The sequence below is a fragment of the Athene cunicularia genome, assembly GCF_003259725.1.
Source record: "Athene cunicularia isolate RWA chromosome 13 unlocalized genomic scaffold, athCun1 chr13_part1, whole genome shotgun sequence".
Lineage (NCBI taxonomy): Eukaryota > Metazoa > Chordata > Aves > Strigiformes > Strigidae > Athene > Athene cunicularia.
The window spans coordinates 20,977,592-21,002,527 of NW_020799117.1; the positions used below are offsets into that span (position 1 = coordinate 20,977,592).

The 24,936-nt window shown below is 55.9% G+C and overlaps 1 protein-coding gene across 3 annotated transcripts in view; it reads right to left on the bottom strand.

Annotated features, from left to right (window-relative positions):
• Nucleotides 1-78: 78 nt before the first annotated feature.
• The window catches only part of CXXC5 (CXXC finger protein 5), a 26,801-nt gene continuing 1,943 nt past the window's right edge, over nucleotides 79-24,936 (bottom strand). Inside the window, exons 1-3 of one of the 3 annotated variants that reach the window (XM_026858378.1) lie at nucleotides 21,979-22,001; nucleotides 6,035-7,080; nucleotides 79-1,098 (exon numbers count right to left, since the gene is read on the bottom strand). In XM_026858378.1, the coding sequence (XP_026714179.1) occupies nucleotides 1,054-1,098; nucleotides 6,035-6,820 (831 nt within the window). In that variant the 5' untranslated portion in view covers nucleotides 6,821-7,080; nucleotides 21,979-22,001 and the 3' untranslated portion in view covers nucleotides 79-1,053. Of the gene's footprint in view, nucleotides 1,099-6,034; nucleotides 7,081-7,804; nucleotides 7,827-21,978; nucleotides 22,002-24,936 lie in introns of those variants that run through there. The other 2 variants (XM_026858380.1, XM_026858379.1) reach the window with 2 other exon arrangements.

Consider the following 24,936-nt stretch of genomic DNA (forward strand, 5'->3'; position numbering starts at 1 on the left):
CGGGGATCGGCCGCCGTCGGCATTGGGGGGCCCGGATGGCTGGAAGGAGGGGTGGGAGAGAAATAACAAAGCTGTAAATCATGACACAAAACATGCATTCATTTTATTCACAAAAACAGCCTGGATTGCTAAAACATTACAAACAGCATTTCAATTTAATGATGTAGAGAGAGCTGGAGAGACGGGGATTTGAACAGAAGAGAAATATCACTTTTCGTAACTGCTTCAGCACAGGTCCTGCAATATTATTTTTATTTTGATTTTTACTTCAGTAAGTTTACAAAAATTACTTCTAGGAGTAAACCATTGCAATTAGGAGGTTTTTCTGTACGCAGTGTTTCTTGTTCTATATTAATAAACTAACAATGAATTTTTTATTCTTTTTTTTTTTTTATTCTTTTTTCCTTTTTCAAAGACCGCCAGTTGTGTAGCAATTGTTTTCTTCCACCTTTTATACCAAACCTCTTGCGGGTTGAACTTACATGGGTGAATGGCTAGGAAAAGGGATACTACATCGCTTTAAACATATTCTCATTTATAAACATGAAGTTGAGGCATTCTAGAAACTATCCACTCTATTGTATGATGGGAAAGAATCAAATAAAAAGTATAAATGAGGGTGCAATTAAACAACTGTGCTAAATTACAGTAGTGCTTATTAGTAACTAGATTTTAAAAGGTTACTGTAAATTTACATTCCCTACACAAGTACTGCATCTTTCACACATAAACAACATCAACACCAAAACACAGAAAGAAACTGATTGTCCATACTCTGTCTATTAAGTCTTGGTACTTTACAGATCCATTGTTTTTTTCTTTTAATTATTTTTATTTGAAAAGCAGTTAAATGTCTGACTAGGACTCGAAGATGTTAAAACGAACGCAAAAAAAAAAAATTATAAAAACAGGAATGAGATTTGCGAGAAAATATTTTTGGTTCTAAAGAGACACAGGTGCATCCATTCATTTCAGCCAAAAATCCCTTGCCTGAGACAACACAAGCAAGCAGTGACATTGCACTTGGATGACAGAGCTTTGGGATTCCCGTTCCTACTGGAACCATCTGAACGCGGCTCCTGTAGGAAGCATCACCTTCTGGAAAGGAAGAGAGACAGGGAGGGGGTACAGAAGAAGAAAGGACAAGGCGTTAGGTCGGGTCCGGCACAGCCGCGCAGCACCAGGGTTGTGCACCCACACGCCTCCACCTCCCCTGCCCACCTCCCCTCACCGGCCTGGGCTTGGCACCCCCGACGCAGCCCAGCTGTGCATCCCGCGGTTTCAGCCCACCAGCCATGCTGGAATGCCAGACCGAGGGAGACAGGAGTCCCCCTGCTGCCAGCCCCCCACCCCGGCAGGGCACCCCCCGGCACGGTGGCTCAGCCATTGTGTCCCTACGCAGTGGCCGGCACAATGGTGCAGCCCCTGACTTCCCCTCCAGTTGATAGTGAGCACAATGGCCGGGCTGCAGTGAGCCAGCGTGGCCCGGCACGGCAGTGCCCTCGCTTGCCAGCCCCCACCCTGCCCTGACACAGAGGGATGACAGCCGGCAGACAGGAGTCCAGGCAACAGATGGGTTTAGCAGGGCATTTTGGAGGAAACTGAGGCAGGGAACGAGCTAGCCAGGCTTGGGGCCACCAGATGCAGGAACATCACCCTGGCCACAATGGACAACCTTGTCCCCAACAGAACAGCCCATGGCACCACTGAGGACCTCTTGGCATCTTGCAGGGAAAGAGGGATGAGTCACAGCAGGCTCAACCCTACATGCAACAAAGCACCCAACAGCGGACAAGGCCTTTTTAAGCCACCCCAACAGCTCTACAGTCCTCTGGGGGGACCACCTGCGACATTTCCCAGCCGGATGGAGTGGCAAGTCGGTGCAATGTTCATGAGACCATGGGTGGAGTATGCAAGGACCACAATGTTTCTCAATGCCAACAGCCCCCAAGCAAGGCCAAGCCACGCTAGCCAGAGGATAGGGCCATACAATCACCAACAGGATGTGCCTCAGAGGGCCCTTCAGGTCCTGCATCTCCAAATAAGCAAATGATAGTAGCGGGAAACAAGCCACAGGCTGCACTGACAGGAGCAGGGCAACAGGCTAGGCTGCCCAGGGCAGTGGGGAAACAGCCAGCACCAGCTCCTGGCATGAAGCCCTTGTGCAGGTCACGTCATGTGTTGTCCCAAGAGTCAAAACCATGCCACATTCAGATCCCTAACTACACACAGGAGCCAGTCAGTTCTTATCAGTGCCTTCCCTTGGATCAAGACACCCACCAATCCTCAGTGAGTAACCAGGGCAGCGTCTCCCCACATCCCTGCAGGAGGGACCTCAACATGCTCACTTCTACAGGCACCACGACCAAACATGGGGCTTGGGCAAGGAGAGGGAAGCAAAGGGCGAGAATGGGCAAGAGATGGTGCAAGAGATTGGCTGCTAACAGACGACACCTTTTCCTGCTCCAGCCCATGTCTGGTCCTCTGGGCAAACTGCGCTGGGGTGGTCAATGAGCAGAGAGCTGCAGCATCACCACTTTCCCAAAGGTCTCTGCAATATGTAATCAGGCATCTATGGGAGACACAGGTGCCTCTGGCCAGTGATGCACGGGGCTGTGGCATGGCACACCACCCATGCTGGACCCTGCCCAAGGCGCCGGATGCAGAACCAGCAGGACAGAGCATGGCGGACTCTCCAGCAAGGGCCACCTACTCAGATACATCATCCCAAGAGAGAGAAACAAGGGAAGGGGCTCCTAATGGGTCTGGAAGGAGATGTCGGATACATGTCTTTAAACACCCCTTCCCCTTCATTATTAAGGAAGCTGGACACGCAGCTCTAACGTGAATGCCCAAGACAGATCCCCCCTCATCCCCATGATCACAGAATCACATAATCAGCTGGGCTGGAAGGGACTTTCACAGACCATCCAGTTCAACCCCCCTGCCATGCACAGGGACATCTTTCAGGTTCCTCAAAGCTCCATCCAACCTGACCTTGAACCCTTACAATGACAGGACATCCACAACTTCTCTGGGGCACATGTTCATTGTCTCGGCACCCCCATCGTACAGCATTCCTTCCTTAAGTCCAACCTAACATTGACCTCTTCCAGTTTCAAATTGCCTCTTGTCCTGTCATGACAGGCCTTGCTGAAAAGTCTCTGTGAGACTCACATGAGGGTAACAGTGACTCTCACACCAGCGCTAGCTGGGGCACCAAGGCACTTCACCAAGGTTTCTCCAGATGGCGGACAGCTCTGTTGAGTCAAATCACTATTCGTGGCCTTAATGTAACCTACAGCTCTGGAGACAAGCCCAGGGTGACCTATGCAGAGCTGGCCACCAGCACCCACAGCATTACCTGGGGCTGCTGGGTCTGGCAGAGCCTGGAGGAGCCTGGTCAGTGCACGGACATGCTGCTGCATGCTCCAAGCATCCAACCAGCCTTGCTAGTTTTAGACCCTCAGCCAGCCACCACCACAGCGGGAGACCAGTGGTGACTGGTTATTCAGGCTCTGTAGATGTGCAGATAAAGCTTAACAGCAGCAGAGGGATTTAGCCCATTTTTTTATGCCACCATAAAGGTTTAATTCTATTTTTTTTTACTGCTTGATTTTAGATCAACATTTAATTACAGCTGCAGCCCCTGTCCGGGCTCTCCAAGGACACTCCCCTGGACACACCAGGCTAGCAGACCGGAGTCACTGATGGCTGCTCTTCTCCCAGGCAATGGCACAGATCCCCACAGAGGGGGATGATGTTTCACAAAGCCCTATGAATTTTTCAGCTCCATATGAAGGGCCACTGAATGGCTTCTCCTGACCCGGTATCAAGCACTATGGTGTGATGGCACCCCACCAGGACCTGCGGTCCATGGAGCTGCCGAGCTAGCAGCAGCTCTGTGTCCTAGCCACCGCCACCTCCAGATGGGTCTCCACTACAAGGCAGGTGCTGGTGGCTGCCCTTAGCGTTGGCTCAACACAACGCATTACCAAAGCTGGTTGACATAGGGCTAGGTTTAACAACCCAGTCACTGACCCAGATGACCTTAGGACATCAGCCATGGTCCCAGCACCCCTGTCCCATCCAAATACAGCCACAATCTTTTTCAACCCTACGAAGTTCAGCACACAACACAAGTGAGTATCCTGAGAGAGGGGAGGATCTGCTCTGAAAAGGGGATGGTGATGCCCTGGAGAGATCCACATCTGCCCAGACATCCATCCCCACCAGCACAACATCTCTTCTCAGCTTCAGCACACCTATGGTCATGCCCAACTCATCTTTGGTGGGGCACAGCTCTATTACATGAAGAGCCATATTTCAGTAGCTTCAATTTCTCAGCCAGCCACGAGATGGGGAAACCAATCAAGGGGGTGAATGTTTCATGGGCTCCCGGTGCTACTGATCATCTCCAGACCCGGCACATAGCTGGGAGAAGGAAGTGACTCCTCCGGTTGCTGTGAGCTCTGAGTCTATTGACCTGCTTTAGGACTCTTCGGAAGAGATGAACTTTTTTTTTTTTCTCTTTCTCCCTTTTTCCAGATCACTGACTCAGCAAATTAGAACAAGAATATAATTTAGCAATACAGCAGTTTTTGAAAGACACAGTCCCCCTCTCCTCATCCCCACCGCCCAAATAGATTTTTTTTCCCCTTCACTATTCATTCAGAGCTGATGCTAATTGAAAAACACAGAACAAGGCTAAGAAAACGGTGAGTTGTCTCTTTGGGACTACCAGCGGATGGGCAATGCCCTCACGCCAGGATGTGCGATTCAGCTGATGTCTGGGTGACGTTTTAGCCTTTGCAGGCTCTGGGGATGCACTAACCATCAGGAAGAAGCATGTTGGCACAGCTGACAGTGGGATCAGCTCCCAGAAAAGTCAAACCCACCTTAAGCACAACACATGGGGGACCTGGCAGACAGGTCTTGACCCAGAGCACCCCCAGGTGTGCACCAAGAGGCAGGCTCTGCCAGAATGGCATGCCCACATGCCACCCCTGTCCTGCATCCCAGCACCACCAGCACCTAGCCCTCGCCCCTGCCACGCCGTGCCACACCATGCCATGTGACCAGCAGCTACCCACAGCCTCGGCTAAATTTCAGACCCACACGATGACCTGGGTCACCAGACTGTTGCTGTGCTCCTCACGTGAATATCGCACCTCCCAGAGGACTGGGCAAGGTGGCACCTCAGCCCAACAGCAGCTTGCAGTGGCTCTCCTTCAAGGCCAAGGGCAACATCCATGGGCAGACCATGGTGGGCAATGACAACCTGAGTACTGCCTCAAAGCCTCACACCAGGGGAGATCCAGCCATCCCTGTGCTCGGCAGGTGCAGCAGGAGCCGGGGTGCTTCCAGCTCAGTCAGGTGGTGAAGCCGGCACACCACATGTGGGGACTGTGGCTCACCAGAAAATCTGACAGGTGCTTTACAGACTCATCCTGACCACCCCCGATGAATGCTGGCCCTGGCAGAGCCAGCACGGCCACATCACAGGAGATGCTGCCCAGTGCACACTGCAGCTGTTTACCACCCAAAACCAGGGACCAGCGTGCTCCCCGTCAGAGTGAAAAGCAAGCTAAGGGGCTGGGCTCCAGCTGCACCATGGCCACAGGTTTCACTGTCACTGATTACACCCAAGTTCTGCCTCAAAAAGCTGCCTCCTGCCTCCTGATCTTCTGACCCGATTGCTGGGTTAGAAGTCGCTCCCTGGCTCAGGAAGCTGCAGCCCAACTCAGAGACCTGCTGCTGCCCATGCCTGCAAAGGCGAAAGCGAAACCCAGTGTGCCCAGGGACCCCAGGGAGAGCCCTGAGCCCTCCTCCCCAAGCCAATCAACCCCAGGCTGTACGGGAGGGCTGGAACTGGGGACACTGGGCAGACCACACATCTCACGCTGAGAACTGTTAATGGAAAAGGGAAAAATAAAAAAGTAAGAAGTACCAGGTGTTTTATTATCTAGGGCAAGATCCGAACCCAGGAGCGCAGCCCGAGGAGGGGTTAGGGTGCCTGAGAGGGGCCGGTTACCTCCAGTGCTGCAGAAGGCTTCTTTTTGAGTTCTTCACATTTTCGGAATTTGCAAATCTGGTGGCCAGTTTTGCGATTCCTACAACTGCTGCACTGCTCGCAGTTTATCCGTCTTCGGCAGGGCGGGCACATGCCGCATCTTTTCCGTTTCTTTTTCCCCGAATTGATGGCAGATGCCAACTCATTCTGCATGGGATACTCTGCCAAGCCAGCCATATGGAGCGCGCTCTCTGCCAGAAACACGCCGGCAGGGGTCATAATGAAAAGGCCTGGGTTGATGGGAAAAGCCCCCAGGTAAGGAAAATCAGAGGGGCCGTTCATTGTCTCTGCAGCTGAGACTGCCTCCATATCAGAGATACCAGTCCCGTGGTCGCTTGCTAGAGGAAGATGCTCCTGTACCACTCTTTTGAGCATTTCTGTCGACTGAGCAAACTGTTGTAGGGCGGTCTGTCCTTCTGAGGAGATCTCCGACACCCGGTCTAATTTGCTCAGCATACTAGAGATGTTTTTGTGCTTTGAGGTAGAATGACTTTTATCCACAGTTGCTTCATTCCCATTAGCTAAGGGGTTGCCTTTCTCTGAATGTTCGCTTACTGAGCTGCTGCTACCAAAGGTAGAATAGTGGGAGAGTGGACGGGACTTCTTAAGACTTTTGTTCAAAGGTTCACTTATTATTCCACTTTTGTTCCTCCTCTCAGAGTTGACAGGGGGTTGAGAGTCATCTTGGTTATTTTTTTCCGTCTCTGGCTTGTTCCCAGTGTCTTGATGGGAGCCCGAATTTGACATGGTGCCCAGAGCACAATGACAAAACCAAACCCAAAATTAAAAAAAAAAAAAAAACAACCCAAACCCCAAAAACCCACCCCCAACACCAAAGCAAAAGACCCCCAAAGCCCTTCTGGTAGCACCAGCCTGCCAGCCACCAGGGAAAGCTTAGGCGGGAACGCTCATCAATGGGGCGTCTCCTCCAGCGTCACCTGCAGAGGACTTCAGTCCAATCTCAGTGCAAAGACATACTCTGCAGCTCTGGTACACAACATGTGGCTCTGGAAGTAGAAAAGAAAAGAGAGTTAGCGCTGGCAAGAGCCAACAGGCTTTTCAAAGCATCTCTTCCTCCCCCTGCCATGAAAGTCTCAGCACCGTGAACAAAGAAACTCCAGGGAACGGACCTCGGTGAAGATCCGTTCCACTGCTCTTTAAAAGGGTCGACATCCAGACAGAAATAGGGGGTCACTGGGGAAGTCCTGGCCTGGTAGCAATGGCACTCAGCCGCTTAAAGGCTCTCTGTGCCCAGCTCTCCGCCCCCAGGGACTGCAGCCCCAGGGAAGTCACGGGGTTCACCTCCTGCTCCGCTCCAGTGGCATGCAGCCCCACACCAGATGGGACAGCGGGCGCCCGCAGGATGCCCCCAGGCTGGCAGCCAGAGCTCCTGTGAAGGGTACCTGGTCCACACCCTGCAGCCCCTGTTCCCCCGGCTGGGGGCCATGGAGGCAGCAAGCTACAGGGCTGTGCCCTGTCTCCCATGCCTTCCCCTGCACCCCACCCCCCCAAGATGCTGCTGCTCTCCCAGGCCAGGCTGGGCTGGATCCCTCACCCTCTTCCTCTTCCTCCTCCTCCTCCTCCTCCTCCTGGGCGCTTTTCCCTGGGCACTGCACACCAGTGGTGGGCAGGCGAAGGAAGCCACATGGGGAGCTGTAGCATCCATCTCCAAGCCCCACAGGGAGCCACAAAGTCCACCTCCAAACTCTGACAAGAGCTGCCAGTGTCCACCTTCAAGTCCCACGGGTGGCTGCAGCATCCTCCTCCAAACCCCCCAGGCAGCCATGGCCGTCCACCTCCAAGGCCCAGCGCTGCCCTCCTGCCATGCCCCCACATGCCCTGCCCACATGCCCACCGCAGGCGCCCAGCTGCTCTGGTGAGGGAGGGACCCAGCAGCGATGGCAAGAGCTCCCCCTCGGCACCATTCCCAGGAGCAGGGGCAATGCCGCTGTCCCTTGGGCGGCTCTGGGGCAGCTGGGCCCAGGGTGGCTGTGAACACTTGTTGTTGTGAAATTCCTCTTCCTCCCCTCCCGGGCACGCACGCATGCACGCACAGGCACCGCCGGAGTAATCAGGCTTTAGAGGAGAAAAGCTGCAGGGCTTAGCAGAGCAGGAACCCATGTCCCCACCCCAGCAGCAGCTGGGGGAGGGCAGCACCAGGAGGAGGCCCCTCGCCTACCCCATTCCTCCATTGCGGCAGCCTCCTCTCCAGAGTCCGGGAAGGGACACAGCTACATTCAGAGAGCTCTGCCAGGACCGTCACTCCTGCCCAGGGGTGATGCAGCAAAGCGAGGAGCACCCCTGCACCCCCTTGCACCCCATTCCTACTCATCCATCACCCTTCATGTCCCCTTCATCACAGCCGAGCTGCCAAGCACCCCCCAGCAACCCTGCTACAGCCCAGGGCCCTTCCCCATGGACACGGCTCGGCAGCTGAGCTGCAGGCATCACCGTTAAAACACTGATGGGGGCAAGGTCCCCGTGCCAACCACCATGGTACTGGCAGAGGAAGACAACTCGTCTCACCCTGGTGCCAGAGCCGGCTCGCCTGTGGAGAATGCCCCCCCCGCCCTCACACTAAAAACTGCTTGCTTCAGCTGCTGCGGGATTTAAGATGCAGCGTGGATCGATGCAGGGTTTGGGTTCCAGCCTAGAGCTCGCCAGGCCACGTGGGGAGGGAGGGCTGCGGAGGCAGGACAGACTGCCCTTCTCTTGAGCATCGCGCTCCACACTGGGCAGGGGGATGATGGGCAGTGACAAGGCTGCACCCTAAATGGGTGCTGGGAGGGTGGGTGAGCCACTGCTCTGCAGCTGGGGCACCTGTCCCCAGCTGCTGGGGAGGGGGGCGCCTCTCCCTGCAGGCATTAGGGCAGGTCACACCTTAACACCAAAAGCAACGGGTGCTGGGGCCGGAGTGGGGAGCGCAGCAGGAAAAGCACCGGACGGGAGGATGTGAGATAAAGCTGCCCAGAGGCGTTATCTCACGCCCGCCTGCGGCTGCCTTTCCTGCGGCCCTGCGCCTCTTCCGTCCCGTGGCGCGGCAGCCCTGCTCAGCCGCCAAGCAGGGAGCCAAGTGCTGGGCCAGATCCGCCCGGGATTCACCAGCCCCCCTGCTCGCCTTGAGGGACTGGAACCGCCAAGCTGCGGTGCTGCTGCGGCCTTAACCCAGGGTCTCCAGCCATGCCCAGGAGCGTACCTCGCTTCACTACGGCAAAGAGCCCAAGTCGTGCCCACGTGGGTTTCACCACTGCACCAAGGAGTCCCCCTCAGCCCCACGGCACAGGACAGCAGGGTCTGGATGCTGAAGTGGGGAGGCCACCAGCTGGAGACACGCTTTGGCCTCAATCATCATCAAGTCCTCATCTTCCTCCACAGCCAGCCACACTGGCCAGCCTAGCCCAGCTGGCTCTAGCAGGCAACTGCCCACTGGTCACACCCTGCCACGGAAATTTGGTGCCAGCAGCCCCAAGACCCCACCAGTCGCAGCCTCCTCTGACTAAGGCCAGAAGTAGTCACTAGAGTACCCTCTCCTGCCACCCATGGGGACAAGGGGCACACCACTGTGTCCCCTCTCAGACCCGGCTGTGCAAGGTGGTGCCCAGCTGCTGGAGCAGGGTGCTGCACTGAGCCGTGCCGAGCCATGCCATCACACAGTCCCACCATTGTCATAGCCGCCCCTCTGACTCCACCACAGCTCCTGCCATCTGCAACTGCCCCGTGAAGCCCTCCAGCCCCTCAGGGCCATGCTCCTCTGCGGTGGCAGGCACTGGGCGCTGCTGCCGTGCCAGGTGAGACGGGTCTGTCGCCACACAGTGTCCCCTCCAGGGACCCCAGGACCTCTTGCTGCATGGTGCCTGGCTAATTTGCACAAAAGGGGTGTCCCCCCCCACCCCAACACTGTGGGGACACCCAGTGCAACAGACATCTCAGCTGCTCCTTGCCAGCCTCTCTCCAGCCGGGTTGCTAATTGTGACAGGGGGAGGAATTAATGATCTTAATCCCTTCTTTATGATTGACCCGAGTAAAGACCAGGAGACTGGGAGGGCCCCCCCGTCCCATTTCTGTCCCTTTTCTGGCCCCCATCCCCTAGGAAAGGCGCTGGGCAGCGTCATCTGGGTCCCTATCAGAAGGTGCTTAGTCCTGGCCGTGGCATTAAGGGGCACGTGATGGGTTCCCTCGTCCAGGTCTTTGCACCGGGCAGCTTAGCAGCCTGGAGGGATGCCAGGGTTCAAGGGGACACCACCAAGGTCAGGAGGCCCCAACCCACGATCAGGGGGTTCCCAGCCCTTCGCAGGACTCTGCTCCCTCCCTGCAACCTCCCTGCCGGGTAGTCTGAGTCCACAGGCTCTGAAAGCCAGGTGCTCTGGGAGCTCAAGTGACCGGTGAGCTGCAGCACTCAGGCAAGGCTATCACCTGGGTGTCACGCACTTTACCCTCCCCACTCCCACCAAGACCCATTTCCATGGGTCACTCCAAAAGCCTGCCCATTGCCAGCCCAGGATGCCTGGCTGGGGTGAGGCAGCATCACTCTCCCATGGTCCAGGGAGGGAGAAAGGGAGGTGTCCTCCCCCTGGGACTTCCCCCAGCGCTCACCCAGCACCACCCCACATGCCTCTTTCACCCTGCCCCAGGGCTGCCTGCATCCTGGCACATAGGCTGACCTCGGGGACCACACTGCAATAGCCCTAACAACTCCAAAAAAATAAAGGTTGCAAAAGGATCTCTGGTGATCCAGCACCCAGAGAAACCATTGCCAGCTGACAGACTAAGAGTGTCTCTGATTGTGGGCACCATTTACCATCAGAGGGGAGCAGGAGAGGAGCTTTGCTACTTGTAAAAAAATGACAAGCTGCGATTTCCAGCCTGCTCCCCTGTGTTATTTAACTGCATTGCTGGAAAGCCATCAGCTCCTGCCGATGTAAAAAGTCTTGTCTTTGAGGAAGAACTTCTGCTTTCCTTTAATTTTAAATAAATCAACCTCCTCCCAGAAAAGCTGCCGGTTGGTCAGCCGTGCACAGACACGGCCGTAAAGGGAGAATAAAGCAGCAAAGCCAAAGCCGAGCTGCTCCCAGGCTCTAAAGACAAAGGAAGAAAATTAAAATTTGTCTTTTTTCTAATCCCTGGGCGCTGGGTGGGCACCAGGGGCGGCGGCTTTGTCCACCCAGAACAGACAGAGGACAAGGACGGAAGGGACTCCGGCGTCTTTTCAGCCTCAAGAAAGGCAGTAATTGTCCCCTCCGCTGGGTTTTTGTCCCTGCTTCCTCCCCTTCACCACACAGCCACCCGCCCAGCACAGCCCCCACTTTCCTAGTAAAGCCCTGGTGACGGACAGATGAACGGACAGACGGACAGACAGACTCAGCCATGCCATGGGAAGACCTACGGAGGGCACCCACCACTGGCACTTGCTCCTCTCCAAGGCATCCCAGAAAGGGTGTAGGTCGAGGAAGGCTGCAGCTGGAGGCACCTTCCCAGGTGGAGGTACCACTCGCTGCTCCAGAGTGGACAGAGGTGTGCCCCATGCTCCTCAACCACCCTGGCCAGCAGCCATGGACCATGGGATGGCCAGGACTGCAGGGCTATGGGTGGTAGGAGTGATGCATGGGGAGTCCCAAGATGCCCTTGAGGCATCCTGGTGTCTGAAACATGCCCTGAGATAAGACAGCAGGCAGAATAGGACCTCCACCCTGTAGCACTGTCATGGGTCAGACGGTCCAGCTGCAACCCAGGTCAAGGGCTCAGGAGAATAAGTACAACCAGAACAAGGTTCAAAGCAGCTCTAACCCCAGCACCACAACACCAGACTCAGGTTCCAGGTACCCAATTTCCACAGCACACTCAAACCTGCTGCTTCCTCCACTGGGTGACACAGGTCAACTGAAAGCTAGTGGTGATGTCTCATCACATTCTCATCGGTCAGAAGTCAGGCAGCAGGCACCAGACGAAAGGGCGACTGGACCATCAAGTCTTGGGCTGCCAGGGTCTCCACCAGGTGAGCACTGGCCATGGAGATTGATGGCAGGGCAGAGACCCATGGCACCGTCTCCTCGGGGCTGCTGCTTCTGTCAAACCCATGTCAGGGAACAAGGTGAACCAAGAGAGAAATCAAGCAGCAATCTCCCAAGGCTGAATATCCCTGCAGGACACCCATTCAGGGAGAACATGGTGCCCAATAACCAGGCACAGGCAACATGAAGCAAAACCAAGGACGTCCTTCACCTACATTGTTTGCAAGCCATCACCTCTGTCAGCCCAATGGCCCCCAAGCTCTGCTCTTCAAATTCATCCTCCCAAAAACTGGTCCAGCTAGAAGATCGACTCCTGGATGCACCATGGAAGTTACCATCACCCACTACATTTTCTCCAGATATCAAGAGGACACCCAGGCCTGGGGGAGGTTTGGGCAGTGTTGTAACTGCTAAGCCTCACCCTGGGTGTTTGCAGGTTAATGAGCCATAGGTATGACAGGTCACCAGATGGACAACTCAAATGGAGATAGTTCATCTCCTGTGCTCCACAACACCCTTCAAAGGGCCAGCTGTGGCAGCCATTCTGCTCATCTCTGCTGCCGAGGTGGCACTGAGGGACGTTAAGAAGCCAACTCCTGAATTAAAAAGGCTATGGAAGATTAAATCCAGCATCTGGAGTTAGCCCTAGAAGCAGATGGTGAATCGTCATGGCGCACAAAGTGGCTTTCACCTGTCTCCTCCTTGCAGGCAGCCATTCTGCTCTGGTGACGCCCCCCAGGAGCAGCTCTGGACACACACACCGCCTGGCCACCCCCAGGGACGGTGTGATGAGGCCATGCCACCATCCTGCAGATGCGCAACTGAGCAGGCAGGAGGCGACACCACCTTCCCTGGGGGGCTCCCTCTGCCAGGGTGCCAGCAAAGGCATATTTTTTCCCCGCTGGTGGTGGCTTTCCGCATATAACCCCATGGCAGCTGCAGGCTTCCCAACCCACAGGCACAGTGTGCCAGGACGGCACCACCCCACAGGGACACCTGACTCTGGCAAACACACCCAAGCAAGGCAGAGCCTATCAACAACATGCCCTGGACTTCCAAGAAGCTTACCACCATGGAGAGGACAAGGATGTCCCCAGGGATACCACCACCTCCACACACATCCTTGAACCTCACTCTGCGGCTGTCCCCATATACACCCCAACATCCTAGTGAGCTGCAGCACCAGTACAGCCAGAGCCACCGCATGGGGACCAACCTGTGCCCAGGGCACTGCCCCACATTGTCCGGCTGGGAAACGTGGCTGCGTCCTGCCTCCACAGGGTGGTGGTTACGGATTAAGGAGTCTTAAATATCAGACGACCAGGCGCTCCCTGGAAATCCACTTATCTCCACTGCCACTCGGAGCGGCCGGAGCCGGGCGGTTATGGAGATAACACGATTTGAAGCGTCCACCCGAGCATTGCAGGGCTGCGGGTGCCCTGCGGACAACGCCAGGCACCTCCTCCCCTCCTCCACTCACCCAGCTGCTGCCCAGAGAGCCGGGTGATGGCCACACTGCTCAGCGCGGGGGCTGCACCCACTGCGCAGCCCCCCCTTCCCCAATTCGGGGGGACGAGGGAGGTTTGGCAGCTTCACCTCCCAGCGCTCATCCATCCCCCTCCCTGTGCCAAAGCTGCGCCAATTCGCTGCCCAAATCCTAAAATGACTGTAACTAAAACCTACCAGATTGAGCCTCGGGAAGGGCCCCCCCCGCTTCTCCCCCCCCTCCAAATGGGATTGAACAGATCTGCGCTCGCACGAGCCCAGCTCGCAGCCAAGCAGCATCTGACATTCACGCGCCGTGGCACGGCTCTCTGCCGCTCGCCCACTCCCCCCGGCTTGGCATCGCCCTGCCTAACGCTGCCCCCCTGGAGATGTGGCATCACTCCCAGCCTAGCAGAACCCCCCTGCCCTCTGCAAAGCCCCCCCCCCTCCAGGAGGGACCCCAGCTCTTTGGTCTAGCTAGTCCTCGATGTCCCCTCCACCTAGGGAGCACCCCTAGGTGATTGCAGGGCTGTGATGTTCAGGAGACCAGGTTGAATGATCCAAGGGCGCTGGGGCCAGGTGGGCAGGGCAGACACTTCCCAGAAGCAGATGCCAGCATTATCAGGCATCCCAGCAAGAGCCCCAGGAGCCACCGCAAAGGGCTGCGGGGGGTCTAGGCAAGGCTTCACCCCAGGGAGACCTGCATACATTCTCACCAAGGCCAAGCTAAGATGTGTGAATTACTCCTGTTAACAGATGGGGCGAGTACAGCATAAATTACTTGGGGTCTAACCAATAACCAGGTCACGGAGAGACTGATCAGCAGGCGCAAAGCTCCAAGAAGTTAATTAAAAATAAGAAAAAAGTTGTAGGTACAGCCACATGGCTAAGAGCCCCAAATCCATCAGTGCCACCTCCAAGTGCTACCTCCAGTGGTGCCCAAATCCATTAGTGCCATCTCCAATGGTGTCCAAATCCATCAGTATCACCTCCAAGATCAGCCCCAGCCTGGAGAGGTCTGCTTGCGCTCCCAGATCTCTCAAAACCTCATGTCTCCACGTCCCACCAGACAGCTCCATGGTGGCAGAGCACAAACTGAGGGGCTACTCCAGATCCCAGGAGACCTGGCAGTGGGAAGGGCTGGTGCACCCGTGCCAGCACCAGTGTCACTGTCACTGCCAGCAAGCAAGAAGCTCAGTGCATTTGAGTCTGGTCATTCATGGGTGGTGGGGACCTCCTGGTCCTTAGTGATGAGACCCCCCACCTCAAGGGTGTCAGGGCAAGGCCTGTGCCCCATGGATGAAGCAAGCACGGGGAAGTGAAGTAGGAGCTGTGGAAGCAACGGTGTGGTGAGCACCCAGCCTGCCCAGCCACCACTCTGTGGGCTGAAGAAGACATTGGCATCCAAGAGGCATCTCCACTGCTCACACCAGAAACACCGTGGAGGGTTGGGTCCCCGCTGCTTCCGCAACAGTGGGATTGAAGCCTGCGATTCCCCCTAAGCACCCCGCAAACACACAATCCTGAAGGTGACTGCTTTGGAGGAGTCGCTTTTACCACCAGGAAGGCAGCAGAACCATTGGAAAGCTGCCGGAGTCCACAAACGGCAGCTATTGACAGATGTCTAAGAGGACAGCAAATAATCCCGTCTTCCTCTGGAAGGATTCGGGTCGCCCTCACCCTCACCAGGGGTTTATCCATTGTCTGGATCTGCCGGCAGTTGTTATTTTTGGTCAGCACTGCATTTTGCTTGGCCTCGCTGGCAGGAGGGAAATAGGAGGAAGAAGAGAAAGGGGAAGAAGGCTGTGTGGGTAGGGCGTGGTGGGGGGCATTGGGCCACCCCACAGGCCTCAGGGAGTCTGGGTCAGTCTCCTCCCAGTCCCACAGCCTTGCTTAGCACAGCCAAAACTCGCCACAGCAATGGGGCTGGCCGGCCCAAGCATCACAGCCTTCCCTGGTGCCCAGGGGAATTGCTCCCAATAAGCACAGTGGACCAGTGAGGCTCAAGAGGTTTGTGGGGGCAGGTCTTGCTGCCCAGCTGCCAGCACCCTCCTGTGCAGGCAGAAGTTGGGGTTGTCTCCAGAAGCAAAAGAATGAGCAGGGGAGCTGGAGCAGGGACAGGCAAACTCTGCCCACTGCCAGCACCATCCCAAGCCCTGTCTGCAGACCCACATATGCCCCAGGTCCATCCAGATGGACCAAAAAAAAACCTCACAAAGGTAGGTCTCTGACCTGCTCTGACCCCCCCAGGCTGTGGACCCCCATCCCACACGCTTCATCCCCAGCACTGTGGTATCCCAGGCAGCAGGCAAGTCCCACCAGCAAGTCCCATCCTCCCCGATAGCTTCGCCAGCACTGCGGGATGCAGCTCAGCCAGCTGCTAGGATCTGTGCACCCATGCCTCCCAGCTGGGTACAACGGGAGGTGTGGGCAGAGTCGAGGTAAGGAGCATCCAAGAACTGCCAGGGAGAAGATGCACAGCCATGCCCCGAGACTTTGCGCTTCCCCCCATCTACTCATCAGCAACTTGGGGAGCATCCCCGCTCGTCAGCAAGGCAGCGCTCGCCAGCCTTCTGTGTGTCGCCTTTCCACCGCCGCCCGGTCTGCCTTGCAAAGCGTGAAGACAATAAAAAGCTGCCTCCCCGCTTGGTGGGCTTGCGCTCCTTCAAGAGATGGAGGGCATGCCGCACAAAGCCGCCTCTCCTGAGCTTTCTCGGCGCTCGGCGCTGCTTGTCATTCAAGCAAACCCCATGGCCTTTAAGCTGCCAAGGTACCAGAGCTGCTCCGGAATCGGAGTTCGCTCGGCTCCTGCCCTGGAGCAAGGAATCTGAAACGCTGCCACTGGAAACGAAACAGAGCATCCGTCATTTTACTTGCCAGGAATATATCCAGCCCCCAAAAAAAGAAATACTGCCTGCTAAAAAGCCAGCAACAAAAGCCCTCGATTTCACCAGCAAAGCAGAGCCCGTCATCGGGCATTTCCACCCAGGTCCTGATTCTCTGCTGAATTCAAAACCACCCAAAATAAAAAATGAGCAACCGAATCAGGTCAGGGCTGAAGGGGCAGGAGCTGCCCCTGGTCCAGGAGGAGGGCACCAGGTCAGGACTAGTGGGGACCAGCAGACCCCACCCAGGATGCTACAAGGAAAAACTCGGGGGTTGGGGAAAAAAGGAGGCAGGTGGCAGAGGCAGGGCTGGAGGAAACAAAAGCTCCCTCCCACTGCTGCCGAAACAGTGCATTCAAGCACAGCCAGCCCCACAGCAGAGGGTGCCCTCGGGAAGCCACCCTGACCATGGCGGCTGCCAGCATCCTGCCCGCAAGCTGCCCCCGGCCAGGCAGGTCGTCACCCCCCAGCCATTCCCAGTCCCATCCCCAGGAAAAGGAGCAGCACGTTCCCAGCCAGCCCAGCCCCCAGCCCAGGCACGCCAACCCAAATATCTGCAAGAGGCGCTCCCCTCCATGGGAACGGCGACTCGACACAGAGTTCACATGCCCCAGCAATGCCTGATTAAACTCCCAAACTCCAAGCGAATACCCCTGAGGCTGTCTGAAGATAAGCTAGGAGCTAGGCTGCTCTCAGGAAATGCAGGAACTGGGAAAGAGAAATCACTCTTTTTCCTTTTAAATACAGAATAACACAGAGCAAACCCCAACGTGCTCAGACACAAGTGCTCGCCCAAGCTCACTGCTGTGTGACCTGGGAGCTTCCCACTCCCCAGTGTCACTGGGAGGTCATGGGTGACCCCAGCACCAAGCCAGACCCTGTCAGAGGCAGTGAGGATGGAACTGGAGAGCCCAGGTCAGCTCAAGTCAGCACGGGGGAGTGAGTGTGACCTGCCAGGCTCTGCATGCCAGGCTGGAAGATGTTGAGCAAGAGGACAGTGCTGGAGACCTGGGCAGAGGGAAGACTGCTGCCACAAGGCCAGTGGGTACCAGAGGACAGGGACACTTGCTGTCAACACCTCCAGGACCCATGATGCTCTGCAGATGCTCCATTATTTTGGTTCACCCTGAGGAACACCTCAGACACTGGTTTCACCAGTCCTCAGGTCTCCTGTGACCCTCACTACCCTTCTCCTCCCCTTTGGCTTCTCTGTGACCAGTAGTCACAGCACTAAACCCAGATCTCCACAGCCATCTGCACACTTAAGGGCAAAGGCAGTCAAGAGAACCATGTTGGTGCAGTGGCCAATGCAGTGGGAGAGCTGGAGCATCCCAGGATAAAGAGGAAGGAGATGATGTTACTCCTGTTCATACCTGCTGGAACCCAGGGAGCAACCAGCTCCCCCTCCTCCAGGAGAGCAGAGCCGCAGGGAGGGTTTGCACCACGTCTTGGGGACCAGTGAGCCCTGGCACTGGGGGACCCCAGGGGTGCCCTGGTCTGGCTGCCATGACAAGAGTCCCTGACACTGGCTTCGATGGTGACCAACTGTGATGCCGTAAGCTAGAAGTTCAACCTTCAACCAGGACCATGGTTGGGAAGGAGACCTGCACCAAACACACACTGTGCTCTCAAACAGGCAGACATGTCCGAGGCCGGAGGTGCACAGGCAATGCACCCACCCAAGCCAAGTTCTCCTTCAGAAGAGATGTCTAACAGCTCTCCTAGTTCTTGATGCTTTTTCAAGAATCAGCCCAAGAGGCAGGGTGTCTTCCTTCCCTGTAGCATGCCAGCAAAGGATGGAAGAACAGCAGTCCTGGGCAGCCTGATGGGAACAGCCATTAGGAAAAGAGCTCCCAGAAAACTGTTGAGACAAGAAGTCTTGCCTCAGGGATAAGGTGGCATGGTGCAGAAGGGTTGTACCAACAAGGCTCAGCTTGTCTTTGATCAGACATCAGTTTGGCTGCAGAAAGCATTTGGACTGCTACAAAACACTTCAATGTTCACTGGGTGTCCTGCACACAGCCACAGGACCTTACTGTGTCCTTTCTCTATATGAAGGGGGAGTATAAGATGGAAAGAGACTTTTCATCAAGGCCTGTCATGACAGGACAAGGGGCAACAGTTTTAAATTGAAAGAGGTCAGGGTTAGGCTGGACATAAGGAAGAAATGTTGTATGATGAGGATGGAGAGACACTGGCACAGGTTGCCCAGAGAAGCTGTGGATGCCCCATCCCTGGAAGTGTTCAAGGCCAGGTTGGACGGTGCCATGTCCCCCATGGCAGGGGCCTGGATTGGAAGATCTTTGAAGGTCTCTTCCAACCCAAACTATTATCTGATTCTACAGTAATTTAACCACCAGCACTGTGCCTTACCAGAAAAGCACAAGTGAGATGAGTGAAGATGGCAGATCTCAAAGAATCAGCCACAAGACATTTAGAAAACAGAGCGCAGGCCCTGGGAAGGAGGAAGGGGCCACCACCACCAGCAGCCATGATGTGAGTCGGGATGGGGGGAACTTCCGATGAAAGAGCTGCAGGATACACAGCAAGAAACAGAGGGGTTCACTCTATGTGTGACCTTGAGGAGGGCAGCCATGGAAAAACCCATTGACAAGATGTCACAACACCTCTTGATGAGCTGCAAGACTGAGCCTTGAGCTTGAAGGAAACATTGCGTGGTGGGAGCTGGAAAGGGCTCAATGTGGTAAGCTTATTGCACTGGAGCTGTGCTTTGAGGGGACTTGATTACAGGGTGTAAGCATCCTTCTGGACTCACAGGTGCTTTTTTGCTCCAAGCTCTGAGGGTCTACAACTAAAACTAGAGGTAGATATCAATACTTCTGCCTTTCCTCACTTTCCCAAAAGCTGAGGAACAAGGTGGCAAGCTGAAATGGCAAGCAACAAGCTGGATGTGGTTGTCACAGTTGGTGTCTGCCACGTGGTGGTCCACCACTTCTCCAGACAGTGGAGGGTGGGTTCAGAGTCTCCAGACTCCTCCCAGGAACCTGCCTGCTCAATTGGTGACCCTCCTGCAAGAGAAACATCTTTTCTTCACCCATGCAGAAGGGTTTGATTCAATGCCCTCCTGAAACCCAAGAGCCACATCCCCATCTCCGGACAGGTCCTCCTGTCACAGCACTGGCAAGCCCCTGTGATGGGAGGACGGAAGCCTCCAGAGCATGGGGCACCAATGCAAAGAGGTGACATCCTTACTGCCTGCTCTCAGCTTCCACAATGGACTTCTTCCTCAATCTGCTGCTTTCTCCAGTCTGCTCCATCTCCTCCTCCTCCCTCTTCCCCAGACTGGCACTGCCATGCACCTTGTCCTCAGTGACAACCTCAGTGATGGATGAGCCTGACAGATGAGCAGAGGCTGTGAGGGCAAACTGGGCAGGGAGCCCCAGCAGCCTCCATTCCCTAGGAAGCAGGAGCACTGGGGGGACTTGGTCCTGCAGGCAGTGGATTGGGCAGAAACAAACCCATCCCTGCGGCTAGGATGAGGTGCCAGCGTTTTAGGGACTGTCCACAACACTATCCTTGGTCTTCTGGTGGGTGGTCAGCAAATTCAAGGGGTGACTGAGGGCAGGGTGTGGGGACCTCTATGCTTAGAAAGTGGAGGAAGTCACATTTCCATCCCAAGGGCTTCACAAAGCCCTGGGGATTTTTTTTTGCCTCCTTTGGTAGTTTTTGACACATTTGACAACGTCCAGGTTAAGGGCAGAAAAGTACCCCAGCAATTCCTGACCAGGTTCCACTTGACCAGCATGGCTTCCTCACAATTGTGCACCCCAGATGGACCCATGTGGCCGTCCTGCACCTTTCTCCTACATGTCATGAAGCTGAACCACAGCACCCAGAGGAGGCAGATCCTCTGTTAAGGGTTTTGCAGAGCAAGAGGTACATTTTAACCCCAACGGTTCATTTTAACAATGCATCAAAGCCAAAACACCATGCCAGGGTGCTCCCAGGGCTGCAGTCCTCACCATCCCTTGTGGCTGGCACTGCAGGGGGGTCAGAATGGGCATATTCAGAGGATGGCCATGGACATCCTTGTGTCCCTGCTGCAGGCGGCCCTGCTTCGGCTCAAGGAGTTTAAACTGAACTAGTGCAAGTCCCTCCTGTAGACCCCCAAGGCGTAAGGCTCCCTGAGCTCTTAATGGGCTTACGGAGCTGCTGGGACCAGAGCGGCTACCCCAGCACAGAGGCTGGGAGGACTTAAAGGCACCACCGGCCAGCACCCCCACAGCGCCACGGACACCAGCCATCCCTGGCACGGCAGGGGCCACCCACCAGCCCCGTCCCAGATGGGCTATCGCTGACAGCACCAAGTGCTCAGCCTGCTCCCACCCCATCCCAAATCCCACGCACCCCTCCTCCAGACAGGCCTCCCCTGCTCCTTCTCGAGGACAAAGGTGGGTGCATCTGTCCCCCAGCTGCCCTGTCCCTACAGCAGCTCTAATCCCCCACCCCCGTGCCACCAGTCCCTGGCATCCCCTGGGGACAGCGGAGATCACAGATAGCAGGGAAGAGAGAAATGTCCCAGGTAAAGAGGGGGGCACAGACAAGCTGGTGGCAGAGAGCAAGCCAGCACGGCCACACCTGCCTGTGCCAGCATCAACACCCCGATGCGTGCGCCCCATGCCTGCATCCTGCCCCAGCACACCATGCCCATGCCCCATGCCTGCACCTCGTGCTCTGAGGGGCTCAGACCCCCCTCAAATTCAAGTTGGAGGTGATAGGAGCATGTGTCACCCAGCATCTTGCCCGGTAACAGTGGAGGGACCAGCACACCATCCCATGCCATCCCCATGAAATCCTGTTTTTCCAGGCTTGGACCAAGCACAGGGGACTGGGAACAATGGCCAGCAGAAGCAGGGCCATCCAGGGAAAATCCTGCTGGAAAGCAGTGTAACCCCATCGCCAACAAGCCCGAACCCTCAACAGCCTGTCACATCAGGGGAACAACAGCTCTGCCTTCCTGCTTCATCATATTTTGGGGGCTTGGACTCCAGTGTGTAGGTTTGTGCCTTCAGGTATTTTCAAAGGGGAAATATATTTAAAAAGCAAAAAAAAACCCCAAAAACCTGGGCACACAACTGAGCTCCTGTGATTTCCATATCAGCTGCTGTACATGCACATGGCATGGAAAAATCCTTAGCAAATTTCTGCTAAAAAATAAAAAAAATAACAGAAAACCCACAGGAGGCTGAGCTCACCGGACACAGCACGCCAGGAGGGGCTGACAGAGCTGTTACGGTCTATTGGGCCAATAATCCACAAACTAAGACGGATTTATTGTACATGGCAGATCGTAACAGCTCCAAAGAAACCATCACTGTCTCCCAGTGCTTAAAATTCACTTTCTTGGGGGAAAAAAAAGGGCCAAAATATGGCTTTATGAGATAAGATGCGTGGTTGTACCATTCTGTGACAGACAGAAGCCTGTGCAAACACATATATGTTTTTTTTTCTTGATATATAAATAAATAAAATATCTCCTCTTCCAAGGCGAGCACAACTGCATTACCCGGCTTGGAGCGCTGTCGTTACCACCGGATTACCCAGCTTGGTTTCACCTCTGTTAGCAAGATGGATTTGCAGAGATGTTGTTTCCGCCCCAATATTACCACCTGAACCAGGGGGAAATAAAAATTAAATTAATTAAAGCCAGCTTGAGCCCCTGTACCCATGTGGCTTGCTGGGATAGGTGTGTTTGTGTCCCCTCTCCTTGGAAGGCACAAGCCTCTGAAAAGCAAGATGCCAGAGTGGAGAGCAGGCTCTTCCCCCAGGCACAACACTGTGATCACCCAGGATGGGGTGTTATTAAAAAAAATAATAAATTAATAATAATTGTTATTTTTAAGGACAGAGCCAGTGCTTCCATTTGCACCTTTGCAGACAGGAGCCCCAGCCAGCATGGAGGAGCAGGACCCGGAGCGGGACCAGCCCGACCCCAGCGGTAATTGCGGCGTCTGTTCGAATTGCTGCGATGCTGGAAATCACGCTGGGCCCGGCTGAGAGCTTACCGGCCGGCTGATCATATCAGATGGGGATCAAAGAGGCTCAGCTAACGGGTTTAGTGCACAGCTCGTCCCAGCCGGTGCGAGGGGGGAGGCCAGGCTCCCACTTGCCCAGGGGGGGCTGTGCTCCCAGGATGCTCGCAGGAGGCCCGGTGCAGGCAAGAGTGAGCACCCCTCAGTGGGGGGCTGCCCAGGGGGGTGTCTGCTGAGGCAGCCAGCCCCAAAGTCCCCCGGCATCACACCTGGGTGATGGGTTGGGCAACACCATGTGCTCGCCCTTGCCAGCACACATCAGCCCCCCGAGATGATCCTCAGGGCATGCAAGCAGTGGGATGCTGGAGCAGGCTAACAGGAGAGCAGCTTTTGGCTACGCTCGGAGACTCTGCGCGATGCCTGTGGACAGGGATGGGTGTAGGGAGGAGGTTTGCACAGGGTCTCCCCCTGGCTCCAGCCCCCCAGCAAGCAGCCTGGTCGCAGGAAGCAATGGGCAGGGACTGGCCGGGTGGCTCCAGGGAGGGAGTCGAGCCGAGTAATTAGAGCAGGAGGCTGTGAGTCAGCAAACGATGCGTAACCTCGCTGAGGTTGACAATGAGGCAAAAGATGGCAGTTTCAACTGAGAGCGCCCGCTGAAAGGGCACATTTAGATATGCAAGAAGCAGCAACTCCCAACAATTGCAGGGCTGGCGACCCGCTCTGCAAACCACGCGGCTCCACAGTGGCCGTGGAGTGACAAACCACGCGGCTCCACAGTGACTTGCTCCGGATGCCCTGGAGAGGAGAGCAGCTGGTGGTGGCGATTCTCCCTGCACGCCCGCCGTGCTCCGGGATGGATATTAAGGGCGAGGTTTGGCTTGGAAGCAAACCCCAGCTCCAGTCACAGGCTCATCACCCCCCTTTTGGGGGTGTCTGTCAGGGTTGCAGGCAGGTAGGGCCCCACCACACAGCAGCCCTCGGCGAGGAGAGTTTAATTAACCCCGGAAAGCAATCGTTAAACGGCCAGCCTGGGTAATCGATGCGGAAGGGGCAGCTTGCTGCCGAGGGACCATCTGCTCCGGGGAGGGATGGCGGCTCGTCATTCGCCCCCCCGCCACCCTTCGCCCTGCGCCTGCCGGGAAGCCGCCGCGGGGCAGCTGGTTTGGGGGCCCAATCCTGAGTTTAAAATCGGCCGAGCTGCTCCCAGGGTCACTCCGCCTCTTGCCTCGACCCTCACTTCCCGTAAAGCCCCAGGTCCCTGAAGCACGTGATTTCCTCCACTCTGCAGCCCCCTCCCTGTAGCACAAAGCCCAGCCAGGGGCCCCTAACAGAGGGTCCCTCCAGAGCAAGGCAGCTCCCACAGCCAGGATGCAGCTGGAGGAGAGCTGGGCAGGGATGTAGCCAAGGATCCTCCTTGCCCTGCAGTTATTGTCACTCATGAGATGAGTTTGGGGCAGTCTCAGCCTTGAGGGCACAGGGTGTTTGTGTCTTTTGGAGAGCCCAGTCTCCCTCGCACAGCTACAGCCACACTCCCAGGGAATAACCAGCAGGATGCTCTCAGCATCCTGGCATCACCCAGGTACCAACCACCCCGCTGCGGGGCACTGCATCCCTTCCCATCCCTGCCTGCCCTGCCCATCTGGGCAGGGATGCCTCATGGCAGCCCAGTCGCAGAGCAGCTGGGCAACCAAACCCCCATAAGCAGGGAGACCCTACAGGAGCTGCACCGCTGGAGGGAAACTGAGACAAGGAAGCGCTGGGATGTGCCCATGCTGAGGGACCCAGATTCAGTTTTTCATGCTACTCCTCATCCCTTGGCCAACCCAGCAAGAACATGCACACAGAGGGGAAGGAAGAAAAGAGGGTTTGCTGTGTCTAGCAAAAAAACCAACCATGTTGCACAGTGCCTGCCTGCACTCCAGTGATGGTCTCTGCCCCTCAGCACCCACCCGTGCCTTCAAACTCTGCAGGCAGCCCTGGGCCCTTCTCTAATCCTGTACTTCCAGATTTCTCCTTTTATTTCCCCCTGATAAATAAATGATGCTGGGTGCTTAGGGGCAGCGGGGTTGGGTGGGGTGCACCCACTCCCCAGTGACCCAGGAGCTGCTCCCCACTCTTGAGCACTGACTCCAGCTCCAGGATAGGGTCCCTGGGCAAGTTTGGGATAGACACAGGGACCCCTGGCCCCTCACCCCACGATCACCCCCAGGAGAGCTTTGGGAGGCAGCTGGGGATGCAGCCAGCACCAGCGTCCCAGGGCAAAGCCAGCCATGGGGGGAAGAGAAGGATTTGGTGTCCCCAGCAGCATCACTCCTCCCTCTCCTACGAGGGGACCTTCTACTGCCATCACAATCACACCTCACCCAGCTCCCAGTGCCACAACATCCCGCAAAGCCCACAGGGAGACGGCACTGGCATGACCTCCATTGGGGGTTGCAGAGAGAGCCCAGTCCCATGACAGGGAGGGCTGGTGATGCAGACACTGGACATGG